Raw genomic sequence first — 23668 nt, 5'->3', positions numbered from 1 at the left:
GCACCGTATTGTAGTGCACTTCCTATGTATTGGGGGCACATAGACAGTTCATATTGCCGATCTGAAATGTCCATCCGACCTATATACGGATGCTAAATTGCACTAGTTGGATGATCCTAACCATCCTTATTTTAGAATATTCTTTCAGAACGTTGGTATGGGTGCAGTATCAGAGTGGGTATAGTATTTAATTGGATGACAGACTATCAGGCTAAGTGCAGCTTGCCTGCTACGATAAAATAAAATAAAATAAAAAGAAGTGCAGCTTGCCTGCTGAACTGAGGACGCGGATTTCCTGCGAAAGCCTTTCATACGAAGTTCCTGCGCTGGGAACCCAGGTGGGGCCCACCGTGATGTTTTTATGGAATCCACCCTCTCCATCCGTTTTGTGAGCTCATTTGAGGCTATGAGACCAAAATTGAGCAGGATCCACGACTCAAGTGGGCCGTACTAAAGGAAAAAGGGTTAAGGAAATTCCTACCGTTGAAACCTCCCTGGGTTCTACAGAGATGTTTCCATGACATCCATACCGTTAATAACGTCATTCCTACTGCGATGAACTAAAAAAACAAATATTAGAATGATTCAAAACTTCTGTGACCCACTAATATTTCAACTGTCGAAATTCAATTCTCACATTTTCGGCCGACTTGAGAATTGGGTACGGTTCATTTTTGGCCTCATGTCCTAAGACGTACGGAGAGGATTTCTCAAAATCATCACATTGGGCCCCACCTGGGTTCCCAGCGCAGGAACTTCCTGCGAGAGGCTTTCGCAGGAAATCCGCGTCCCTAAACGGACTGTCATGATTTACAGACCAGTGTATGTTTCCCTGTCAGGCAACACCTACCAATGATTTATAGACCAGTGCATGCTTCCAGCGGGGTAACACTCGCTGAGGGAATGTCTATAGCCGTCCAATTTCATTCACATGCATCAAGGTAGCATTTCCATTCTATCAGGCAACCCTCAAATTCAAGTATCCAACAAAACGATCTAACTAGACTTAAAACTCTGTCAGAATGGGAAGACAGGAAGAACTTCAAGGTGGGGTCTAAGAAGCCTAACACTTCAGATTGGCTAGTACCAAACACACGACAATCCAACGCCCACGATAAGTCATTCAAGAAAACCCTAACCAGCAAACCTATCAGTACTAAGCCCCATTAACCAGTGTCATCCATGTATGATGCGGCTGGTTCGGCCCAAAACAGCCCCATACAAGGGTGAACAATGCAACACCCGATAAACTGACTTTAGACCTCGATGGCAAGTAACCTGAATAACAGCACTACATATAGCCCAAGAACACGTGAATCAGCAAAAACCATGTCATTATCGGCATGATAATTGCTGATATTTCTGATAATTAAAAGCACCCCTCAGGCCAACGATAAAACAATAATAGCAAGCTGACCTGGCCGAAATCCAGTTACTTATTGGTCAATGACAATCCCCAAAATCCCAGATACAGCCATTATTTTGTTTTTTTTTTTTTTTGTTTTTTTGTTTTTTTTTTCCTGCCTTATGTACACCCCTGAATTCGAAAAATCTAATCCAACGCGGCCTTCTCCTTCCTCTCTTCTGAATACTCCAAAATCTGCACAAAAATGCCCCAAGGGCCAAATACCAGACTGAGAACGACAGGAGAAATTATAATATTTTCGAGTTTTACGCCGCTTGAAGACAAACGTCTCAACCTCTCGCAACCAACCCCCTCTTTCCCACCACTTTGCTTAGTGTGCAGTTAGCTCCAATTCCCTGCCCAAACTGGACCTGTTTTTGGCCTCAGCCGGTGGTGGGTTCTCTCTCTCTCTGTCGCTGGAACCGCTGATGTTGCTGCTGCTGCTCTCCCTTGCTGCTCTCTCCGCCTTTTCCTTGGCCCTGAAGTCATCCAAGCTGCGGTATTCTTCTCTCAGCAGCCTATCCAGTTCCAGGTTCTTCTTTAGGGGCTTCATTTTGTCCCGATAGTGGTGAAACGCCCTGCAGCATCAGCAACAATATCATGATGGTGGTGTCAGCCACAGCAGCATAGTAGTCAGAATAGCAGATAATGGTTATGATAATCATGATAGTCATTTCCTAACTGTAGTGTGTCACTGCCGTTTAACACACACACACACAGAGGACAGCAAGGTTCCCATTTTAACTGGATAATCGGTCAGGCTCATGCTTAGATAGAGGCCTTCAGTCAAGCCTGGGCCTTGGTCCTGAAGCCCAATAAGCCAACTTAATGGGCCCACCTAATGGGTGGACACATCATGATTAATTTGGAAATAATGCGCTTTTTAACTTGTGGGACGAAATGTTGGGCAGAAAACAAACATGTTCACAGGATGATGACTGTTGCTGAAATGATTGAGATAGATGAGTGGCAACATGAGGATAGAATTAGACATGCATGCAATCAAGGTAACTAAGCAGTAGCCCAAGTAGGTAATAAGATGAGAACAAGGGGTTTGGCCATGTGAAATGGAAAGCAAAAACTCTAGCTGTTAGGAGTGAGTTGGTTCAAGTTGAAGGCTCTAAAAATGCAAGGCCCAAAAGAACATGGGTGAAGTTAGAAAGGATTTGATGACCTGCTGTTTAACTGAGGATATGATCACTGATTGAAAGGAATGGCGAAATAGGATTTGTTTGGCACCGAATTATAGTTCAGATAAGACTGGGATGATGATGACAACGACAACAACACATGCTGCTTGTGAATTACACAGGAAACTATTTGTTCTTTTGCTTCTCTTTTTCTTTTCCTTTTTTCTTCTAGCTACATAAATCATAGGAAAGAGAAGAAGATTCATCCTCCAACACCAGAAGAATAGACAAAAGAGAAATAAAGACAACAGCACAACAGGAGTTACCAGTATTTTTCGAGGCCATAAAGATTGCCCTTGTGGTAGAATTCTAAGGTGAGCTGCTCAAAATCCTCGTACAAGTCTTCTCTAAATTGCTTCTCCAAGCCATAGCTGGAAAAGGAGACGAGAATACCAGCAAATGCAAGCAACAGGGGAGGGGGAAAAGGATAATGGGGAGGGAGAAAGAGATGGATGAACCAAAATGATCAATGGCAGTTATCTTCTTGAGATCTTGAGTGCATGAAAATCGATCTATAAAGAGCCATACCTGTAAAACCTGAAAAGGCATTCTAGTCCATAATTATACTTAGCGACTGCGTCTTCTAGCGCTAGCTTCCGGAACTCGTTATACATGGAAGGATAAAACCTATCTCTGAGGAAATATGACCAAAAGCGATACAGCGTGTTCATTTCCTGCATATATACAATAATGAGCATATGCTTTACTTAATATAAGCCTAGGCACATGAACCAATAAAGGTTGGCAAGACAGCCTTTAGAAAAATAGGTTATGCTGTGAATGCGAGGCAGATGAGTGCAAACTCAAGTACATAATATGTGTGTGTGTGGAATAATGGATGGACTTGACTTTCATTCATAAAGTGTGTGTGACAGTGTGTAGAATAATAGATGGACTTTCATTCATAAAGCACGAGTGGCAAAGATAACAAATAAAATACTTGTTTTCTTCAAATGACAAACTTGTTTTCTTTTTCAGCCATGAGAACAATACTGAGTCAAGGATGCATCTGTGTTCTGCTCAGGTGGAATTGACTTTTCTTAGAACAGCATTCTGCTCATTCCCTCAATTTACTAAGCCTAACAGAATGGCATTTCATTTTCCAAGCCATTTGACAGAAACCCACTTTCCCAAATACTGAGCCTTTTCAATTTGCATGGTATTGAAGTGTTTCCCCTGCGAACCAAAGTTTTTGGAGAAGTACGAAGTGCAGCCTTTAAGAAATAGCAATATCTAAAATGGGAAAGAAAGCTGTAAGGTTAAAACAATCTAGCTACGGAACAGCAGAGACCTTCCTACAAAACAATCTTTCCATGCTGGGGAAGATATTGTGCTGTGGTGCAGGTATAAGTGGTATGTGTGCTTGATAATTCTTTTTTTCTTTTTTCTTTTTTTTTCTTTTTGGTTACTAATGAAACTTCTATTTAAAAAAAGAGGAACCAATTTCCATAGATGATTCTACCAAGATGAAAGGTGGGCAATAAAAAATGATGGGATCTGGAATGTTGCAGGAAAAATATCAACTAATTAGCTCACATGAAACATTTAGGGCCTGTTTGGATTCATGGGAAGGAAAAGAAACATTGTCCCCATGAAACTTTCCATTGTTTGCCAAGCCTTTCTTTGTGGAATTTGTGAGAAACATCATTCCCCACTTTCTACGTTTGTTGAAAAATAAACAAAATATTCCCACCTCCACCCTAAGAAAGGCATTTTCCCATGATGGGAGGAAAATATGTTTCTCAACGGTTAAACAGTAAAACCCATATGTGCCACCATCCTTCTTCGATCGCTTCAGATGTGCCACATATGCCAATGTGACAGATGAGCCCTTTTCCATCTCCAATTATGCCCCAAACATGCCACTATGCCACATGTGCTTCCGTCCATATTCTCTTGCACCCACATGTTCAAAGCATTGCACATGTGCTGACATGCCACATTGCCACCATCCATCTTCTCTTGCGCCCAACCTGTGCTAATGTGCTACATGTACCACCATTCATCTTGTGCCACACATGCGCAAAGCACTGCACATGTCGCAATGTGCCACACAATCACCCATCTTCAATCACTCCAAATATGCCATGTGCCAATGGTGTCAATCTGCAAAAGCTCTGCTATCTAGCTTCAAGTGCTCACTTGTCAGATGTGCCAACACGCATCTTGTGCCACATGTGCCACTGTACAACTTCAAGCACCTCACATGAGCCACAACTCTAAGTGCCCACATATACCGTGTATGCCACATGTGCACCATCTTCAGGCATCCCACATGTGCCACATGTGCTAATCCGCTACATGCCATTGACTACCTAGAGATTTTGCTCAAGAAAAGTTTTTGTTTTGCCAAACAACAAATTTGAAACTATCCTAAATTTCTAGGAAAATCTTGTTGAAAAACAAACAAGGAAAACAGTATTTCCTTTCCCTCAATTTCCTGGAAAGAGGGTTTCCTGAGAAAAGTTATTTCCTTTCCTATGCTTTCTATGAATCCAAACACATTTCTAGGGATATGCTTGGAAATACAGCTCACCTCACTGCAACCAATTCCCATTTTCTTCCGGTGACTTAGACAGCGCTTGTGGTACTTCACATACCTACCACAAGGAGCAAACATGTCAGCATTGAGCAGATAAGTACAATGTTACAGAGCAAAGTCCACTCACTTTTGCTGTCGATAACCATTTTCTTCCAAAAGCTGATGACTTGGATGTTGAAACGGTGGGAAAGGTTTTGGCATAGAACCCACTGGCGGGCTACTCCCGGAAAGGATGCTATGAGGAGAAGCACTCAACTTTGAAGGCAAAAGGCTGGGGAATGATAACCAAATTAGATCTGTTAGCAGGAAGAGAAGAGGAGACAGAATTAACTATTCAAGCAACTCAAACTCCCTATACATGAGCAATAGAGAGAACTCACCAATGATTTTCAGGTGGTGTGGACCCAAAGAAATAGCCAATTGAATTGCTTGGTGGGCTTTCAGATATGATGCCATGACGATTTCGCCCATTCCCATGGTTCCTAAAACTGCTTAGAAATAGCCGTTGTTTATGGGATGGCTGTTGCTTGTTAAAACCTTTAGTTTGCCTCCTCCGGGAATTAGAATGCCCAGTCTCCTCGGAGTTGCAGTTTCCAGTAGAAATATTATTGGTTGCTGAGTTTAGTACGCCAGGTCCAAGCATAACATATTTATAATCTCCATCCTTGGTTTCTAAACCAGAGGGGTTCCTTCTACCATTAGATCGTTTAGCTCTCAATTCCTGTTAGCCATGCAAAAACTAATACCCTTCAAGCAAACATAACCTGAGTTTTTCCTCCCTTCTTCTTTTCCTTTTTTGTTGTCAATGGATAAAAATTTTATTAGGAAAGAAATCAGTGGCTCAACAAACGGTACAAAAATTCCCATTACAAAGCGGCACCCACCCTGCTTTGCAAGTGAATCAGCAATTGCCCCTCTCTCAACATAACTTTTGTCCTATCAGCTAAAGAAAGAACACACTGGACAAAGGAAAAGGATTAAAGGAAAGAAGGCCCACCAACCTGTTCATAAAAATAAAGGCCATCATTGATTGCAGTGGCAAGCTCATTTGAGATAGGCCCAGATTCTCTAGCACCAGTTCTTTCATCATCGTCTATCCTGATATTCTGCACAGCAATTGTAGAAAAGATACATGATGCATCCCATCAAAGACAGCAGTACCCCAGAAGTTTAATGGCTCAACAGGGTTCAAGTAATCACCAAAGAACACTTGGGCATTAGAATCATGAAGTGCAAATTATGAAACTAAATCTGGAAAATGTACAACTTAACGCATAAAAGAAATAACATTCCCACTTGAACCCTGTTGACTGAAATGTCTCATTTGGTCAAACACTGATCGCAATTATGAAGAAACCAAGCTTTACATAAAACAAACTATCAAAAGAACCCAAAGTTTTTATATGACAGATGGGATTCCTGGTCATCAATCTGCACTGTTCATTCAATAGTACCATTGGAAGCAAGCCATGAAGCAAGAATCACGCCAATCGGATGACCCTAACCCTTTGAATGGGGCCGATTTGTTACAACCGTCCATTTTTTATGAGTCATATATCACATGGTTAGAATCATCATATCAAACTGCTTTGGAATCATAAACAAAACGAAGTGGGACCTATCAAATGGATGTTTCGAGACGATGTTTTTTTGTTCATCTGCTCAATCTGGAATGTCCATTTTCCATGCTATTGATCAGATGTTTAGGCTCACCTGATTAACATGATTTTTGCATGCCCCTAGTTGTACAGATAAAAAAAAATGAAATTGTGGTAACTTTATTACAAGCAGCAGACGCGCAGAACTAAACAGAAAAAGAAAAGGCTACAAATCCCCCCAGCTTTCCGGAAACAACCCCAACTATCTTCAAATCGACGATCAGTCGTCCCATGTATCATTTAAATGGTGAGAATGCTAGCATTTCTGTCACCCTAAAGGAAAAGAGCAAATTGAACAGGTGAATGCTCTCCAGCCAATCAATAATCTGGTCAAGGGCCTTACCTGGGTAACAATTACAAGTCTCTGCACATCTTGGTCATTCATATCCATTTCATCATCTTCATCATCAATCCTGAAGGAAACAATGCAGTTTGGAAGCATTATGAGATTACAAAACCATATGAGGACATTGTAGTAAAACATACAAATGAACTACAGCCAAATATGATCATTAGGAGAGGATCAGACATGCACACATTTGTTTCAGAAAATGAGGCCCACAATTGAGAGAAGCAACTAAACGAAAGACAACCACAGAGTGCCTCCCCAAAAAAAAAAGAGCAGTATTAAACCCAATTACTACAGCATGAGAAAGCAAAAAAAAAAAAAAAAGTTTGTGAGCTAAGTTTTAGAATCAAAGAACACCCTACCAATATAGAATTCCTTCCCGCCATATTAATGAGGTGATGGGATGATAAGTTTTCCCAGTTTTGCACGTCGGCAATGGTAGACATTTTCCACAGCTCCGACCAATTAAGCCCAGGAGATTGCATTCCCAGAGTCCACCTTCACAAGCAAGGATCTGGAAAACTCTTTCACAAAAATTCTTACCCTTCAAGAAGGACAAACAGCTTCCACCAAAGTTGCCACCTCTCCGGCCAGCCGTTCCAACGAATATGTCGGTGAGACCATTGTCATTATAACCATGAAACTTAAACTTTTGTAGTTCTGGCAAAAGGTCAGTGCACCACTGCATCTAAGTAATTGTGATGCCCATAACCAAGGTATCACATAATGGCATCGGGCCAATATTATACAGGCTGTATTGGCCTTTATGACCCTATCAAGGCTTCTTTTTTTTTTGGTTTTTTCTTTTTAGGAACAAAAATCGAAAAAAAAATTTTTGGTAAAATTCTACGTAATGTGAGGATCCCAAATATGTAATTCTTTGACGGTGTAATGGGCCAGTTCATTGACAAGATTGTTGTCTGTCAAGCAGTGTCACCTGCTGAAGGCCGGCCAAATAGGCCCTAATCAAACAAGATCAAGCATGATTTGTGGATTAGGGTCCATAACATATAAATACAAAAAAAAGAAAAGAAAGGGGGAATAATGGGTAAGTGAAAAACAAAAATAAGTGATGGATGGTTTACACCACCTACTGATAGGTCGCAAAGAGGTCCACTCCACTTTGATTCATCAAATCCAACTCAAGTTATGCATTTTGAGCCTCAAAATAGGCCTAGATGTAGTTTAAACTTAGTTTCTAAGCAAAACCTCCATGGTTGAAATGAATAAGAAGTGGAACAACGAGAGAAAAACTGAAAATAAAGGGACCCCGTTATTGAAAGATTCATACAGAAGCTTTTGATTTGGAAGAGGACATATTTGTCTCTCAGAGGAAGAATTATATTGATAAAGCAATCCTTTCAAATCTTCCCTTGTATTTCATGTCCATCTTCTAGTGTCCAAAGAATGTGCTTAACAAGCTTAAAAAGATAAGAAGAGATTTCCTTTGGTAAGGGGAAGAAGAGGAGGCAATTCCATCTTTTGAAATGGTATGTAGTGTGTATGCCCAAGGAGAAGGGTGGTTTAGGACAACAGTATTGGAGTTAATGAACATGGCTCTCTTGAGGAAATGGCCGATCATTCACTCATCCATTGGCCCTGTGACAGAATTGTTTGGGAAGGATTTTTTTTTTTTCTTTAATGTTGATTGAGTGGAAGACAGAGGTGTAGATTAGCTATCTTAGCCAGCCGTGGACTTTATGAGGGGAAGAAACAATAGCTACTTTAAGAATCTAAGCAGGTCAGCTTTGAAGACTTTTTAGGAGGGTGAAATCAGGTATGTTGGAGTGGGCATCTTGATTGTTGGGATGCTCTTGCATTTTTGGCCTTTCCCTTGGCTTGTAAATAGCACCTTGTTGGGGTTGTTGGGTTTTGCCCTCATGGCTGGTTGTATATTTCTTCTCTTGCCCTCAGGCGTCCTTGATGTACGACAATTAACCACATGCTCTAAAAGCTCGAAATGATAGGGCATGGCGAATCAATCTCTTTTTCTCATCGCCCAAGCCCCACATCCCACGGGTTAGGACCTCGGCCAGACCCCCCTCATGGGCCCCACATCACATGGGTTCCGCCTTACACGGGTGAGACCCGCCTCACACGAGCCACCTTGCATCCCACAGGCCACTCCACTCAAGCCCGGTGTGAAAATGCCCCTGCATTAATCATTCGCAGTGAGGAGTTTCGAGCACGAGACCTCCCGCGCTGATACCACTTTGATGCAGGACAATTAACCACTTGCTCTAAAAGCTCGAACTAATAGAGCATGGCGAATCAATCCCTTTATCTCATAGCCCAAGCCCCACATCCCGTGGGTTAGGACCCGGCCGAACTCCCATCGTGGGCCCCGCATCACATGGGTTTCGCCTCACACATATAGGCCTCACCTCACATGGGTAGGCCACCTCGAGTATACCCATGCATCCCACTGGCCATCCCACTCGAGCCCAGTGTGAAAATGCCCCTGCACTAGTCCTTCTCTAATATAGGCCAAAAAGATGATAATGGCCAAGTCAATCGCTTTTTCCTACCTAAAATAAGCAAATTATTCATAAATTATAAGGCCTAATGCATTGGATCGTGAACAGTTTCCTAAAGTGCGGTCCATGCAGGTTAGTTTCATGATTAGGTGATTGAAACCGTTGTTCATATGGGTCCATTGTGAATAGTGGTTCCCAGATTACATCCAAATTCAAAGATCTTAACCCTGATTAGGTCGCAATGGTATAAAAGAGATTCAGCAATGGCCAGAAATAAGGCAGATATTGTAAGATTAGGAATTTAGGATCCTCCAATATGTGAGACTTTAGGGGAGTCTAACCATCATGAGGCCCATCAATTCAATCGTCTGGATCAACTAACCATGGATTGTACCCACCAATCCCATCTTCCAGTATTGGAAATTTCAGGGGACTCCCTCACCCATGGTGAGGCCCATCAATTCAACACTCCCCTCACCAGTGATTGTACCACTGCTCTCATCAACTCATATCGTGATGCACCAGGACGTCTTTTTTTTTTCCCAAACTCTGTACTTTCAATTCCTATAGAAAGCAAATTAACTATAAGAATTGGTAACCCCAAAGTAGGGGTAATGAATTCTCCCAAAGGTATGAAAACATCAAAACATCCTTAAGCTGTCATACATCCAAATTTGCCCCAACTTTTCTAATGCCGTGCATGCTCTTACCCATTGCAATCAACCTGTTCCCATTCCAGTCCAAAAAAATAATCTAAATATTCCGACACATTAACTCATCTCTAGGAATGAAATACATCCCAATTGCTTTTTCCTACCTAAAATAAGCAAATTATTCATAAATTATAAGGCCTAATGCATTGGATCGTGAACAGTTTCCTAAAGCGCGGTCCATGCAGGTTGGTTTCATGATTAGGTGATTGAAACCGTTGATCATATGGGTCCATTGTGAATAGTGGTTCCCAGATTACATCCAAATTCAAAGATCTTAACCCTGATTAGGTCGCAATGGTATAAAAGAGATTCAGCAATGGCCAGAAATAAGGCAGATATTGTAAGATTAGGAATTTAGGATCCTCCAATATGTGAGACTTTAGGGGAATCTAACCATCATGAGGCCCATCAATTCAACCATTTGGATCAACTAACCATGGATTGTACCCACCAATCCCATCTTCCAGTATTGGAAATTTCAGGGGACTCCCTCACCCATGGTGAGGCCCATCAATTCAACACTCCCCTCACCAGCGATTGTACCAACTGCTCTCATCAATTCATATCATGATGCACCAGGACGTCTTTTTTTTTTCCAAACTCTGTACTTTCAATTCCTATAGAAAGCAAATTAACCATAAGAATTGATAACCTCAAAGTAGGGGTAATGAATACTCCCAAAGGTATGAAAACATCAAAACATCCTTAAGCAGTCATACATCCAAATTTGCCCCAACTTTTCTAATGCCGTGCATGCTCTTACCCATTGCAATCAACCTGTTCCCATTCCAGTCCAAAAAAATAATCTAAATATTCCGACACATTAACTCATCTCTAGGAATGAAATACACGCAAGGCACACAGAATGGACGTGCAAGAAATGGTTTGAAAAAGGAAAAAAGATGGGGGGGGGGGGAGTGTTACAACCAAACACAACCTTAAGCACATTAATCAAGCAGCAAATCCATTACGAATCTCTAGCACAACAAGAAGGCAGAAACAAACCTTCTTGTAGATGAAAGATCTTTTCTTGATGATGAAGGCTCCAATTCCAGCTCCTCATCAAGCAGGAAGGTGCTCAGTTCTCCTGTAAATCCAGAAGGTTCGTTTACAAAATCATTTGATATGCTGCCCAGGTTCTTCATGGCAGTTGTCAAGCCTGATACCACTGCCTCTTCTTTTGATGTAGGATCAGTAGTATATGAAGGATTGGTGATTCCCTGTGAATAGACAGAGCTAACACAGCAATTAGTGTTGGTTTCTGGACATGATACAGAATCGACTCTCCTGTTTAAATCTCCAGCCTTTCCATGAGATTCATGTGGTTCATCGGCAAGCAGCAGATTCACAATATTACATTCTGAAGTCATCCTGGGAGCCATTCCTGGCGCATCTTCCTCTGAAGGTAAGTGTTCGTCCTGGCCTTCACTATATGATGGGGATTCCATGCTTTCTTTGGAGATCCTGCTTGTATTTCCTTCATTTAAATCATCATTAGTCACAACAACAGTGGCATTCTCATCACCTTGGCTTTGTGAAGTCTGAGATTTTGACGAACATGTACGATGTCCTGAAGTTGGAAGCCACTTTGACCAGTCATTGCGTCTTCGTATCTTGTCACCCTACAAAATACAAAACAGTCAAAGGGAAAAGACATGACAACCAGTTTAAAAACAAACCAATGTTTGAAAAACAACCGACAGCTTATGGAATTAATATCAATTGAACTGATAGACAAAAACTGAGTTAGGGTAACAAAATAAACAAAACACTCAAAAGCAGAAGATATCTAACCTGAACCTCTACAGTGCTTGAGCCCAGCAAAGATTCCAGGATAAAAGGTATGTTTGTTGTCATTTTCTTAACCTGAAGCATGACACTCAACAAATACCAGAAGAATTTTACAAAAGAATACTTTAATCTACACAACAAAAAGACTATGGCATGCATATGCATCGAAAACCTTAACTGCACAATACTAGAATCAGAATAGTGCCTATGCATGCATAACATTAGAATGCAATGAAAACCCTATATCTTGTGACACAAGTTGCAACATTACACCAAAACTTACCCTATTAAAATCAGCAATTTTTGATATAGAAACCCATCCTTCTTCATCCAGTAAGGAAATCAAGTAGGGGTCCTTCTGCAAATTTTCGTCACTGTCAAAAATAGAGTAACTTTTTAGTTCATAGTTTTCTTACATGTCTAAAAATTTGAATGAAAATAACAGCACAGATACATTAATGTATAAAGTCCAACTGCATTTATGTGATGGTGGTATTCAGCAAGGGTAATGGTGGCCGTAATGGCCACCATAATTACCATTATGATACGGGCTGTAACGGCCGTTATGGCCAATTTCAAAAAAAAAAAAAAAAAAAAGGAACTTTGCCAGCCCCACAATGCATAATGATTCTCACCATTACCGGTACGTAATGGCCGTTACATACCCGTTTTTAATACCCCTTTGTTGCACGTCCATGTCTGAGCATGTATCTTGTATAAGAAAACATTAAGCAGATGGAACTCCATCTTGCATAAAAGCTAATCAATTAACCACATCATGACCCAAGGACTCACCTGAAATAATACTCAATCTGTTTTACCAAGTTAGCCCTCAAACTTGGTGCATCCGTTGTTTGCATAGAATGCATGGGATGTGTAGGATGTGAATTATAACGAGGAGCCCCAACAGATTCTGGAGGAACAACCGGAACGCAGTACATAGGAGTGGGGCCTTCATAGATACAAATAATACAAGCCAGAAGATCATAAAAACAAGGACATCAAAAGTTGGGAAATTCAACTGGATAAGAAAATAAACACGTAAAAGTAGTGAAATCAATAGAAAGCGAAGCAAGATATTAACATGAAAAACATATTGAAAAAGAAATAAAAATATATCATGAAACCTGATTCGGGATATTACCAGGGAAACCTGGACCATTTATGAACCCTGGAGCTGGACCAAAAAATGCAGGAGGTGGCCTGACAAAAGCCCTTGGCTGTTGCATATTGAAGTCATCTCTGGGATTAAATGCTCCATGACGCCATGCATGATTAAAATGGGTGCCAGGTTCTTGGACGTTATATTGTCTGCTAGCGAAATTGCCACTGGGGTCACCTCGTGGGGGAGCAAGTGGATGGAAGCTTCTATTGGCATCAAGACCACCACCTTGACCAGGAGGTATGAAAGGTTGCATGTGAGTATCACATCCGGATTTTACCATATGAGGCTCTGGATTTGGAAAAGGCCTAGGATAAGGCCGATAAGCATACTCATGAACCGGGAGACGTGGTGCTGGTATAAGAGGGTGAAAGACAGGTGCCATCGGTGGTTGGTGGTAGGGCAAGGGAATAGGAAAGGGAGGGAAACCATTTGGAGGAACATTACGCTTGGCACCTGGTTTCTGATGATGTCTGTTTGGACGATTGCTGCTTCCAAATCCATCTGATTTATGCAGCCCAACTGATCCCTGGAAAAAGATGATTGACCCATGTAATCAGTAAAATGCCACTGAACTGAGAAAACTTTAGAGCATTAGTAAGAAGTAATTTATTGCATAAAATAGCAACAAGCTGCACAAAATGTGAGCTTACTCTCTCCTATGGTCTCACAGGGTCAACCATATCAGGGCAGACAGTTTCATTCATTCATGTGTATGTCATATGTCAAGGGTTCTACTAAATAAGGATGTGAAAATGGTTTCTGCACAGACAAAAGTGGTGCAGCAATAGTAAAATATGACCAAACCAATTACAACCCATGGATGAATTATATCTTCTGCCTGTAGAATTATGGCCCTTTTATAGAGAGATAGCAGCAAATTTATTAAAGGGGACAAAATCAAGAAAACAGAAAACATGGGGAAACACTGGGAGGCAACAAAGCAGAAGAAAAATGAGTGACCCACTCATCAGTCGCAATCGGCAAACCCGATGAGCTAGCACAAGGAGGCTACACAAAAGAATAGGAAACATCAATGGCACAAACAAAACTAAACGCCCATATGCCATTAAAATCGTATCTTACTAAAGCCCAGACCACCAAAAAGGAAGCCATTCACTCACAAGAAGAAGACTTGCTGTTGAAAATCCTTTCCTTTTTTCTCTTTCCACATATCACAAAATGGTGCAAGGAAGCAACCTCCATACAGTATTTCTATTAGCCAAGAAGCAGCCCCAGGACCAGGACCTCCTGAGAATTAGGTCAGTCAATGACCAACTCAGAGCCACTCAATTCAGAACAGGAGAAATGACATCACGCTTCCCTGGCAAAATGGGTAATGTGAGAACAGGTGGTCAATGGATTTACTCATCTCCAACACATGAGGAAGATGCTCAGACAGAAATTGTTTTCATAAATTTGTCCAATGTCAAGATTTTGTTAGCCATGGCTGTCCATGCAAAAGCTTCCACTCTAGGAGGGGCTAGATTTGTGCCCAATACACAAATATATGGATATGCTACAGATTACAGTTGACAACCTTAAGTTTAAAAAGATAAATGCCTCAATGATTCAAAATAAGAACTTGTTACCAGATTGATCAAATGCCTCTTGTATTATAACAAGACGCCTTCATGCTTTCCAACTGTTGCTGCATGTTGTTCTCTAACTTGGGAAGAAACATGTGACTCTTTGTGAAACATGACAGCATATGTCAGGGACAGTATTTTCAGTATCGTGCGATATCACCGATATATCCCACAATCTATCTTGTTATCCCAACTGGACGATACGAAACCAAGCTTTAATATCCATTTTTCATAGTACCATGCGATATGTCCACCCTCCCCCTTTTATAAATTCTTAATGTATCTTGTGATATCGATATGGATTGCGATGTCAAAAGGGATAAAAGGAAACCAGCATTGTTTTGTTTGGAAAATCCTTTTAAAAAAATTAGAAAAATCAATTTTTTTTGTTTAAAAAAATAATAATTTAAAAATAATAATAATAATTAATAAATAAATAACCTTCTTCCTAATACATTGTAGGTTGATTTCACCCAGTCCAGTCTAGTTCATTGGAAGAAAATTTTCGAAATTTCTCTAAAATCGTGATCAATAACTTCTTGAGGCTGAATTCTAAAATGTGTGTATTTTTTTAGGTTTGATTCTTTTTTTATATGTTGCAAATAGCGTCATATGATAAGAAATCCATGATTCTTCATATTTTCATGAAAAATTATGGATTTAGGGCTTCAATTTTGAAATTTGGGTGAGATGAGCCAAGTTGCAGAAAATTTGAGAAAAATCAAGATTTTTCCCAAATTGGTTGCAATCTTAGTGTCCAGACACGAAATCATGAATGTAACCTGATATACACATTATTGTGATATACACATTATTGGCAATTTAGAGATTTTTCGAAAAAATAATTTTCAATTAAAAATGTTAAAAAATAATTTTTTTTCAAAATCCATAGGTATTTTTCTAGTTTTCTACTTCTTCTTTTGCTTTTGAGTGTAATGCTTGTGTTTCCATGCATGTCTTCTTACAATTATACATTTTATGAATTGAACTTGAATATAGCTGCATCAATTCAGTTAGACAGTACATACATTAGGACCCTATACAATGAAACCTATTGTGTGCATTTGTATTTTTTGTGATTTTTTATTTCTAGGTGTATATTTGGTGTCTTAAAAATTTCAACCAATTTCTCAATGCTTCCCGACACCTGCAATAAATTACACGATACAACCGATATTTCCCGTGTGATAACCGACATGTATCCCAAATCCCAAGGGTGAGATACATTATGTGATAACGAAATGGAAAGCATTGGTCAAACATAGTGATCCAAGAAAAGTCAAGACACTAACGTGTTCATTAGTTTAATAGCGAATTATTTACAATATTTAATTATTTACACATACTTTACTAGCATCAATATAATTAAATAAACATGCATACAAACAGACATTCAGGATGAAAACAGAAACATGCTCACGCGCAGATAGATAAATAGACAGAGAGAGAGGGAGAGAAAGAGATGGAGAGATCTGATAGATGTTCAGACACAGGAAGACACGATTTCACAGACGCCTTAGATTTCAATATGTATTGGAGATCAAGATCCCTGATACATAATCACCAGTAACTAAAATGAGATGAACTCATTTCTAGGCGTCAACCAAACAGGGCCTTAGACCCCTAAAAATGAGTTCATCTCATTTTAGTAAACAATGATTATGTATTAGAGATATTGATCTCTAATAAATAATCATTGCTAACTAAAACAAGATGAATTCATCATGTGTTAGAGATCCTTTTTTTTTTTGGAAAGATCATTATGTATTAGAGATCAAGATCTCTAATACATGATCACTGTTAACAAAAAATGAGATGAACTCATTTATAGGCATCTGCCAAACGGGTCCTTGGATTTCACGTGTTTTAAATAGCAAATAGCATACAGCGCAGTGTTTACCCCTCTGAAGTGTGATGTGCAAGCTACATAGCAAGTAGCATACTTCTAGATTTTTAATTAAGGTTGCGCTCGTTGCATCAAATATCATAAATTTTCATGATATTTTGCACCAAAATAAACTAGCTAATAATGAAATTCATGATATCTAGTGCAACCAAACATAATAAACAATAATAGGAAAAATAGGGCAAAATTATCTATAAAGATAAAGGAGCAACATAACTGGTTTAGTACTGTTACTTTTGTTGATTTTACAAAACTCACCGAAAAAATCAACTAATTTTTAAATGCAATAAACCATTGAAAACGTAAATTGATTTTCATTTTAGTGAAAAATAACTTGTGTAAGCTACATAACGTATAATGTAGGGTATGTGGCATTTAGCGAATGTAAATTAACATATAGTGTAGGCCACATCTGACTTAAGCTATTTTCATGAGCTACGTAGAGTTAAGGCTAAGCTACACTACATAGCATAAGCTACATGCTACATAGTGTAGCTATTTAAAACACTAGTTCTACTACAACTCGACAAATTTGTACAAACAATCGACCAATACCAACATCCTATTGTCCACATAATATTTCCAAAATAATGAAATCTATAGAGGAGAGACCTAAACCAAACAAAGAAACACATGTAGAGTCCAAAACTTGCGAAACACTCCCTACACCCAACGACATGAGCTAAAAAGCCTTTTCTCCACGTGGCCTAAAAGCATTTCGTAGTTGAACTTGTGAACCCCACAGTCCAACTGGTTGGTATCATGGCTACTCTGATTGTTTGTGTCCCACTATCCAATTCAACAATTGAATTGATCCAACTCTTTCATCAGGGTCACCAATCAGCTAAATATGGACCCTTGATGGTGGTTCAAATCTAGTCACTTTGGAAACTTGGATGGGCTTGATTTGGCTGACCAGCTATGGGGTCCAATCTGAACCAAGACAATGATTGGACAGTGTTGATGCATTAAACATTTGAAAGATTAACTGTAGCTTAGTACAAACTGAAAGGTCTGATACTGTAGTAAGTTTGAAGCAGATATAAACAGTTAGAAGTGTAAAAAACTTAAACCTCACCATTTTGGTTGTCACGCTCTTTTCTTTAAATTCTTTATCAACCAATATGTCAACAAGATTCTCTAACACAATGCAACTGGTGAATATGCTCATCAATCCAAGCCAATGAATCATGGCCCACATCCAATCAGTCGATAACTATTGGACGAACCATTACCTTAGAGATGAAATGGACCACAATCCCATCCATCCTCTATGCATGTTCCCATCAATCCCAACTGCCCAATTGATGGACCACTTCTTGAGGCATACAACCAAAAATCACACGGACCAATAACCAGATAATTCCAATCTTCTTTCCGGTTTACTTCATCCCTGCTTGTATATTCCTTGGCCTTCAATCAACAGTTCCTTAAAGCTTGGCATGGCGTCAGATTAGGCAAACTCAAATCCAGGATCTGGAGGATCGGTATTTTGGCGGTTTGGTGGGCTCTCTGGTTAGAAAGGAACAAGACATGCTTCCAGAATGTCGCGAAACCCTCCCACTTAGTCTCCTCCTATGTCATGTGTTTCATAGCAGAATGGGTGTCCCATAGGGAAGGGACCAATGTAGATCTTTCTTTTCTACTGTCTTAAGGGTCTGCCATCTCAGCAGTTCCTTCTCTTTTTGTGTTGTTTTCTCTTTTTTTAATGCAAGTTATCTTTCAAAAAAAAAAATCAACAGATTTTCTAGGCAACCATTTCGACAGTTAACATCATCCGATCAGTCAAACCAGGGAAGCGAAAACAAACATAGAAACTACAGATTTTTTTTAACATCCACTGAATGGCGAACTTTGATAAACTTCCATGAACACAAGGGGCCATGCTCGTACATAGCCACTCAGAACATGGGACACCTCTTGGATTGTCTATAGATCAAGAATCTCGTTGAATTGATGATCTTAAACACCTGACTTGTTGCCTATTCTTTTTATCAATATTAACAGTCAATAAAAAATTTCCTATAAATTTGCCAATTACGGTTGCCCTATTGATTCCCTTCCAGAAGGTGGCCCATCCAAGTGGTAGGGAATATGTTGAATGGTCTGGCCCGACAAACACATGCATGGATAGAGGGTAAATATGGGGTGTTACACACTGGCAGCATGCTATTATTCCTCAAAGGTTGAATGCATACCAAATCTGGACCATCAAATTGACAGGCCAATTAATGATTGGACTACAGCCCAAAAAAATCCACAAATTCAATTATCCTATTCTAGGATCAATAGGCTGTCTTTTGGATCCCCAACAAGGGTCAACAAGAACCCATTGGCGAGGATTTTAGGCGCATCCAATTCAGGTTGAATTTTGGCCTAGCTCCTCCAGAGGCGAACTACAGTTTGAAAGGCCAAGGGATGAAAATCATCTTGGCAGTTCACCCACGTGATGGATGCTAGAAAATCCCTAACAACACGTCCAACCTGTCTTAAGATTCAGTCTCTAGGGTTCATGTCCATGTACAGTCCTATTCCTTCTTAACACAACAGTGAAAATTAATGTTGCAGGGGTTTAAGTTCTTATAGTTAGGAATTAGCATCATGTTAATGGTAGACAGGGTGTGGTTCAATATTGAGGTCTCAGGTTTGAGCCCAGATTACATATAAGAAAAGGTCTAACATCATGTCAAATCAACTGTTTTTTAACCTATCAGTTATCAGAAGACATACAAAGAAGTAACAACAAATGCAAGAAGTAAGGCAATTTATTTCACGTCCTGTTAATAAGAAAATTGTACTCTCTGCATCTCATCCCTACTTGCCACTCCCATGTACACATAGAATCTGCACTACAGTTGCAGGCAGCTCCTCATGCAGGCCCAACAATGAATGTTTACTTGACCAAAATTCAATAATTCAATACAGTACCTAGCCACTGGAATTGATCTTTTAACATTACATGTGAATCACCGAATTCTAATTGTCCATTATATTCCTCAAATCCAGCAGCATTCTCCAATCTGCTAAATTTTGGACCATGGCACATCCATAGTGAGGCCCACCCAATGGGAGGCCCAGATTGCACATATTCCAATAATAAATGGGGGCAGAAAGAAAGGGCCATAGAGTAGGATCGACGCTAATAATGGCTTCAAGATTCCGAATTTACAGTTAATGCTTGCGAAAAAAGAAAACCCAATATTTCTTCTCTCATTACAAGTGTGATTGCAAAAAATTTAAACAGAAAATCAAAGAAATAACCAGAAATAAAAAATAAACGAGAAAAAGTTGTCAGCTTTTTAAAAAAAAAAAATGTATCAGCATTTAATTCACAACCAAATCCTAGACTTTGCATCACATCTACAACCAAGAAAAACATACAAAATATTAAAATCAAAATTACTAAAAGAGATAGTAATTGCAATCTAGTAATGCTTTTAGTTCTCAACACTGTTTCCACGAAGATTTTAATTTTTTCTTTCTTTTTCATGATTTTAAGCTGCCGATCTAAAACTGTCAATTACAAATATGTATATCAAAAAAATGTAAGAAATTTTTCTCACCATAGCCGCATTGTCTGAACTCCTGGGCCGAACTTCATCGAGTGCAGGCCAAGAATCCGCTCCCATCACCTTAGGTGATTCCACTCTCCGCCTCCCGCCCGATGCCCCCGGTTTCTTCCACGGCGACTTCGATCCGTCCGTTCCTTTGGGCAGCGCGACCTCGACTGATTCTGCGGCTGCAGAGATTGTATCAATGGTCAAAGACACGGAATCCATCGATTTCGGCCTAGAAGCGACCGGATTCAGTGAGATTTTTGCATCTAGCGGTTTGATTCTGGAGGAGATTCTCTGGATCGATTGGATTTCTCGGGTTTCTTCAGTGGGGAATGGGGCTTGAGCGTACCCTTTGAAGTGCAATCGTCTCTCTCTGTCGAGAGAGAGAGAGATCGTTAGGGTTAGGATTAGGGTTTTGGGGAGATTTTTGAGAAAGAGCGGGATTTTAGGGTTTTTGAGAGAGAGGGGAGCGAGAGTGACAATCAGAGACGCAAAAGAACAGTCGACTGTTGGAAATCTAGGAGATCCTTGGTTGGGGATTTTTTTTCTTCCAGTTCTGATGGGCCCACGAGTACACGTGCTTGCACACGTGTCAACTTTTTATTCTGGACACGTGCCCCGCTGCTTAATTCGCGACGTACGGGAGCTCTCTACGGCCCTCTTTGCCAGGGGAGCGGATTGCCGTCAACAGCCTACGGGCCATCATCATGTTTTTTAGAAATCCACCCGGTCCATCCATTTTGCCGGATGATCTTATACTGTGTTTCAAAAATGAGGCAGATCCAAAACTCAAGCAGGCCACATGACAGGAAAAGGTGGGCAGGAAAATGCACACCGTTGAAAAGTCCCTGGGTCCAGGGTAGACCTTTCGTACTCTTCGTAAAGCTATTCCTATCTGTCTGAATTCAAAATACAAAATATTAGCCTAATTCAAAACTTTCGGGGCTCACCATACATTGTTGATATGATAAGTAAAAACAGATGAAAAAGGTAAATTTTTCACGAGGATTCCGGCGGCCTCCGGCTAACTACTTGATCTATGAAGTTTTCCCATTGAGACCTTCTTGGGTCAGGGGAGTTTTCATTGGAGTTAGAAGCATAGTTTCCTTATTAAAATAGGAATTATTTAATGAACGGAGTTGGATGTCATATAAACATTACATGGAAGCTCAAGAAAGTTTCAATAGTGACATTAAGGGATGCACATAGTCCGGTTCAATCTAATCTTAGGGCAAAATGGGAATCGAAATGTTCTCATCAGTTACAGGAAAACTAGAACTATAATTGGGTTGTTTGCACCCTACAATTAAATTAGAACTAAACCGTATAAAATCAAGTCAGTTCCAGTTCAGTTATACGGTTATGGGTTTTTTATAATCGAGCCTAATTACATGGTTTGTTTTTATAATCCAGCTCAATTGTAATTTTTTTTTTAATATTCTAGTCTAAGCTCTTCTGCTAAAAAATTTTATAGAGAATAATTTTAACATGGTTTTTATTTATAATCATTTCGTATTTTTAAAATGATTTTGTTGCCCATGTCTAATCGTGTTGTGATCCTTTTGGTGAATTGTCTAATCTCTGGTTTTGGTTTTAAAAATTAAAAAATCAATTAGTGTGATTCAGTTCTCAGTTTAGAGTTTTTTTTGAATTGAACTAGATCATGAATCAATTCGTGAACCCGACCTTAAAACTGAATTTGGAGGTGGAAACCTCATTTTTATGTTTATATATATATATAGATATTGACCTAAGGGTTCCACTCCAGGTTCATTTTTAAGGTTTGGTTCACGAATTGATTCATGATCTAGTTCAATTCTAAAAAACTCCAAATTGAGAACTGAATCACACTAATTGATTTTTAATTTTTAAAACCAAAACCAGAGTGCACTTCAAAACCGAACTAAAATCGTATGGCATAGTCAATTCTAGTCCCGTTTGCCGGTTGTACCAGTTTTGTGTGCACCCCTAGTGAGATCATTCCCACTACTTCAAAGGCAGCTTAGGCAGATCCTGGATGCATTGGGGTGAGATCATTCCCACTACCATGGAGGTATTTGTCCTATACTCACGTCTCCATCCATTTTAACAATTTATTTTAAAGCAAGCTCTTACAGATAAAATAGATTCAAATCTCAAACGGACTATGATACAGGGAACAGTGGCAATTGACTATTAAAAGCTTATCAAGTGTCACCAAAGTTTTGAATAAAATTAATATTGGTGTGTTCTCATCTAAATATGTGTAATCTTACCAACAAGATGTATGACAAATAAACATTTCAATGACATCCGTGAAGTTTTTAATGGTGAGGATTCAATCACTACCGTTTCCAGTGGCATTATTCACCTAATATTTGGATGGGCTTCTTTTTTTGGATCGTACATTAAAATGGAGTCTGGATCCTCTGTTATCTCGTCAACAGAGATTTCCTGATATCCTAAACCTCATTGGTCCACATCACCACTCACTTAAAAAAAAATTAAAAAAATTAAAAAAAGCTTTAGGACGCCAAACCACTAGGGTAACAGGAAATCCCTGTTAACCAGATAACAGAGGATCCGACTCCTTAAACTGAGCTTTTGAATTGGATGAACTATATGGATGTAAGACCCTATAGCACCATAGGGGATCCACCCAAACCACGCCCTGATATGTCTTTATGATGTGGCCCACTTGAGTTTTAAATCCATCTTTTTTATAGCGTTGATCTCCAACGTAGCTTTTGACTACATGGGTTCTCCCGTGCGTTGGGAAATTTGCATCCCACACTTGTAAGAGAGTGAGCTCATTACGTGCACGTGAGAAGCCCACCGTGGCATCTGAATACTATCTATTCAGTCTGATAAGCCCTTCTATATACCGTACAGAACACAATACAAACAAAATGCAGGTGGGCCATATCAAAAGGGAGCAATACAAACTTTCATATTGAATGTGTGATCCATCATTTTTTGTATATGCCATCCAACCCAGTAATCACGTGAATCCCAGTAGCATGACAGGATAAAACAAAAATCAGACCATTATAAAACTCAGGTGGACCACACCAAGGTATTGGGATGATTGTATGTTTCTCCGTGTGTTGTCAGCCTGGATTTTGGATCGAGATGGTTTTCCGTAACCCTACTGAAAATGATGAGGCGAACAAGATCAACAGTTTGGATCCTACGTAACACATCACGTATGGCCCCCTGCAAAGATCGAGTATATTTGGATGTGGGCAGCAGGCCATATTTGGACCCCCTGCATTGCTGGCTTGTGTTTGGCCCGCCTGTTGTGCTGAGTGGCTCAAATTTCCTGAGCTTTTCTGACCACACTTGGCCAA

At 39.8% G+C, this 23668-nt stretch overlaps 1 protein-coding gene across 3 annotated transcripts; it reads right to left on the bottom strand.

The window, feature by feature from the left end:
• Positions 1–1312: 1312 nt before the first annotated feature.
• Positions 1313–20861, bottom strand: LOC131227986 (la-related protein 1A). 3 transcript variants are annotated; one of them, XM_058223800.1, is made up of 15 exons: positions 20346–20861; positions 13270–13816; positions 12921–13077; positions 12409–12499; positions 12129–12200; positions 11899–11956; positions 11340–11811; positions 7139–7208; positions 6139–6243; positions 5518–5858; positions 5265–5408; positions 5132–5195; positions 3124–3269; positions 2862–2966; positions 1313–1983 (listed from the first exon to the last, which is right to left on the bottom strand). In XM_058223800.1, the coding sequence occupies exons 1-15, from the start codon at positions 20559–20561 to the stop codon at positions 1737–1739; spliced, it is 2835 nt and encodes a 944-aa protein (XP_058079783.1). In that variant the 5' UTR covers positions 20562–20861; the 3' UTR covers positions 1313–1736. The 3 variants fall into 3 exon arrangements, with proteins under 3 accessions (XP_058079783.1, XP_058079782.1, XP_058079784.1); XM_058223799.1 differs by having other exon boundaries at positions 11340–11956; XM_058223801.1 differs by lacking the exon at positions 2862–2966 and having other exon boundaries at positions 11340–11956.
• Between the last annotated feature and the right edge of the window lie 2807 nt (positions 20862–23668).

This window comes from Magnolia sinica, chromosome 15 (genome assembly GCF_029962835.1).
Source record: "Magnolia sinica isolate HGM2019 chromosome 15, MsV1, whole genome shotgun sequence".
Taxonomy (NCBI): Eukaryota; Viridiplantae; Streptophyta; class Magnoliopsida; order Magnoliales; family Magnoliaceae; genus Magnolia; species Magnolia sinica.
This window is presented reverse-complemented; position numbering and strand designations above follow the sequence as displayed.

Bases quoted from the DNA above. Each gene is read 5' to 3' on its own strand.
- LOC131227986 (XM_058223799.1), bottom strand. From the start codon at position 20,561: ATGGATTCCGTGTCTTTGACCATTGATACAATCTCTGCAGCCGCAGAA. The intron at 12,201-12,408 runs GTAAGTTTTGGT...GTCATGCTTCAG, and splicing joins AAATTGCTGATTTTAATAGG to GTTAAGAAAATGACAACAAA. The intron at 3,270-5,131 runs GTGAGCTGTATT...GTATATATGCAG, and splicing joins TGGGAATTGGTTGCAGTGAG to GAAATGAACACGCTGTATCG.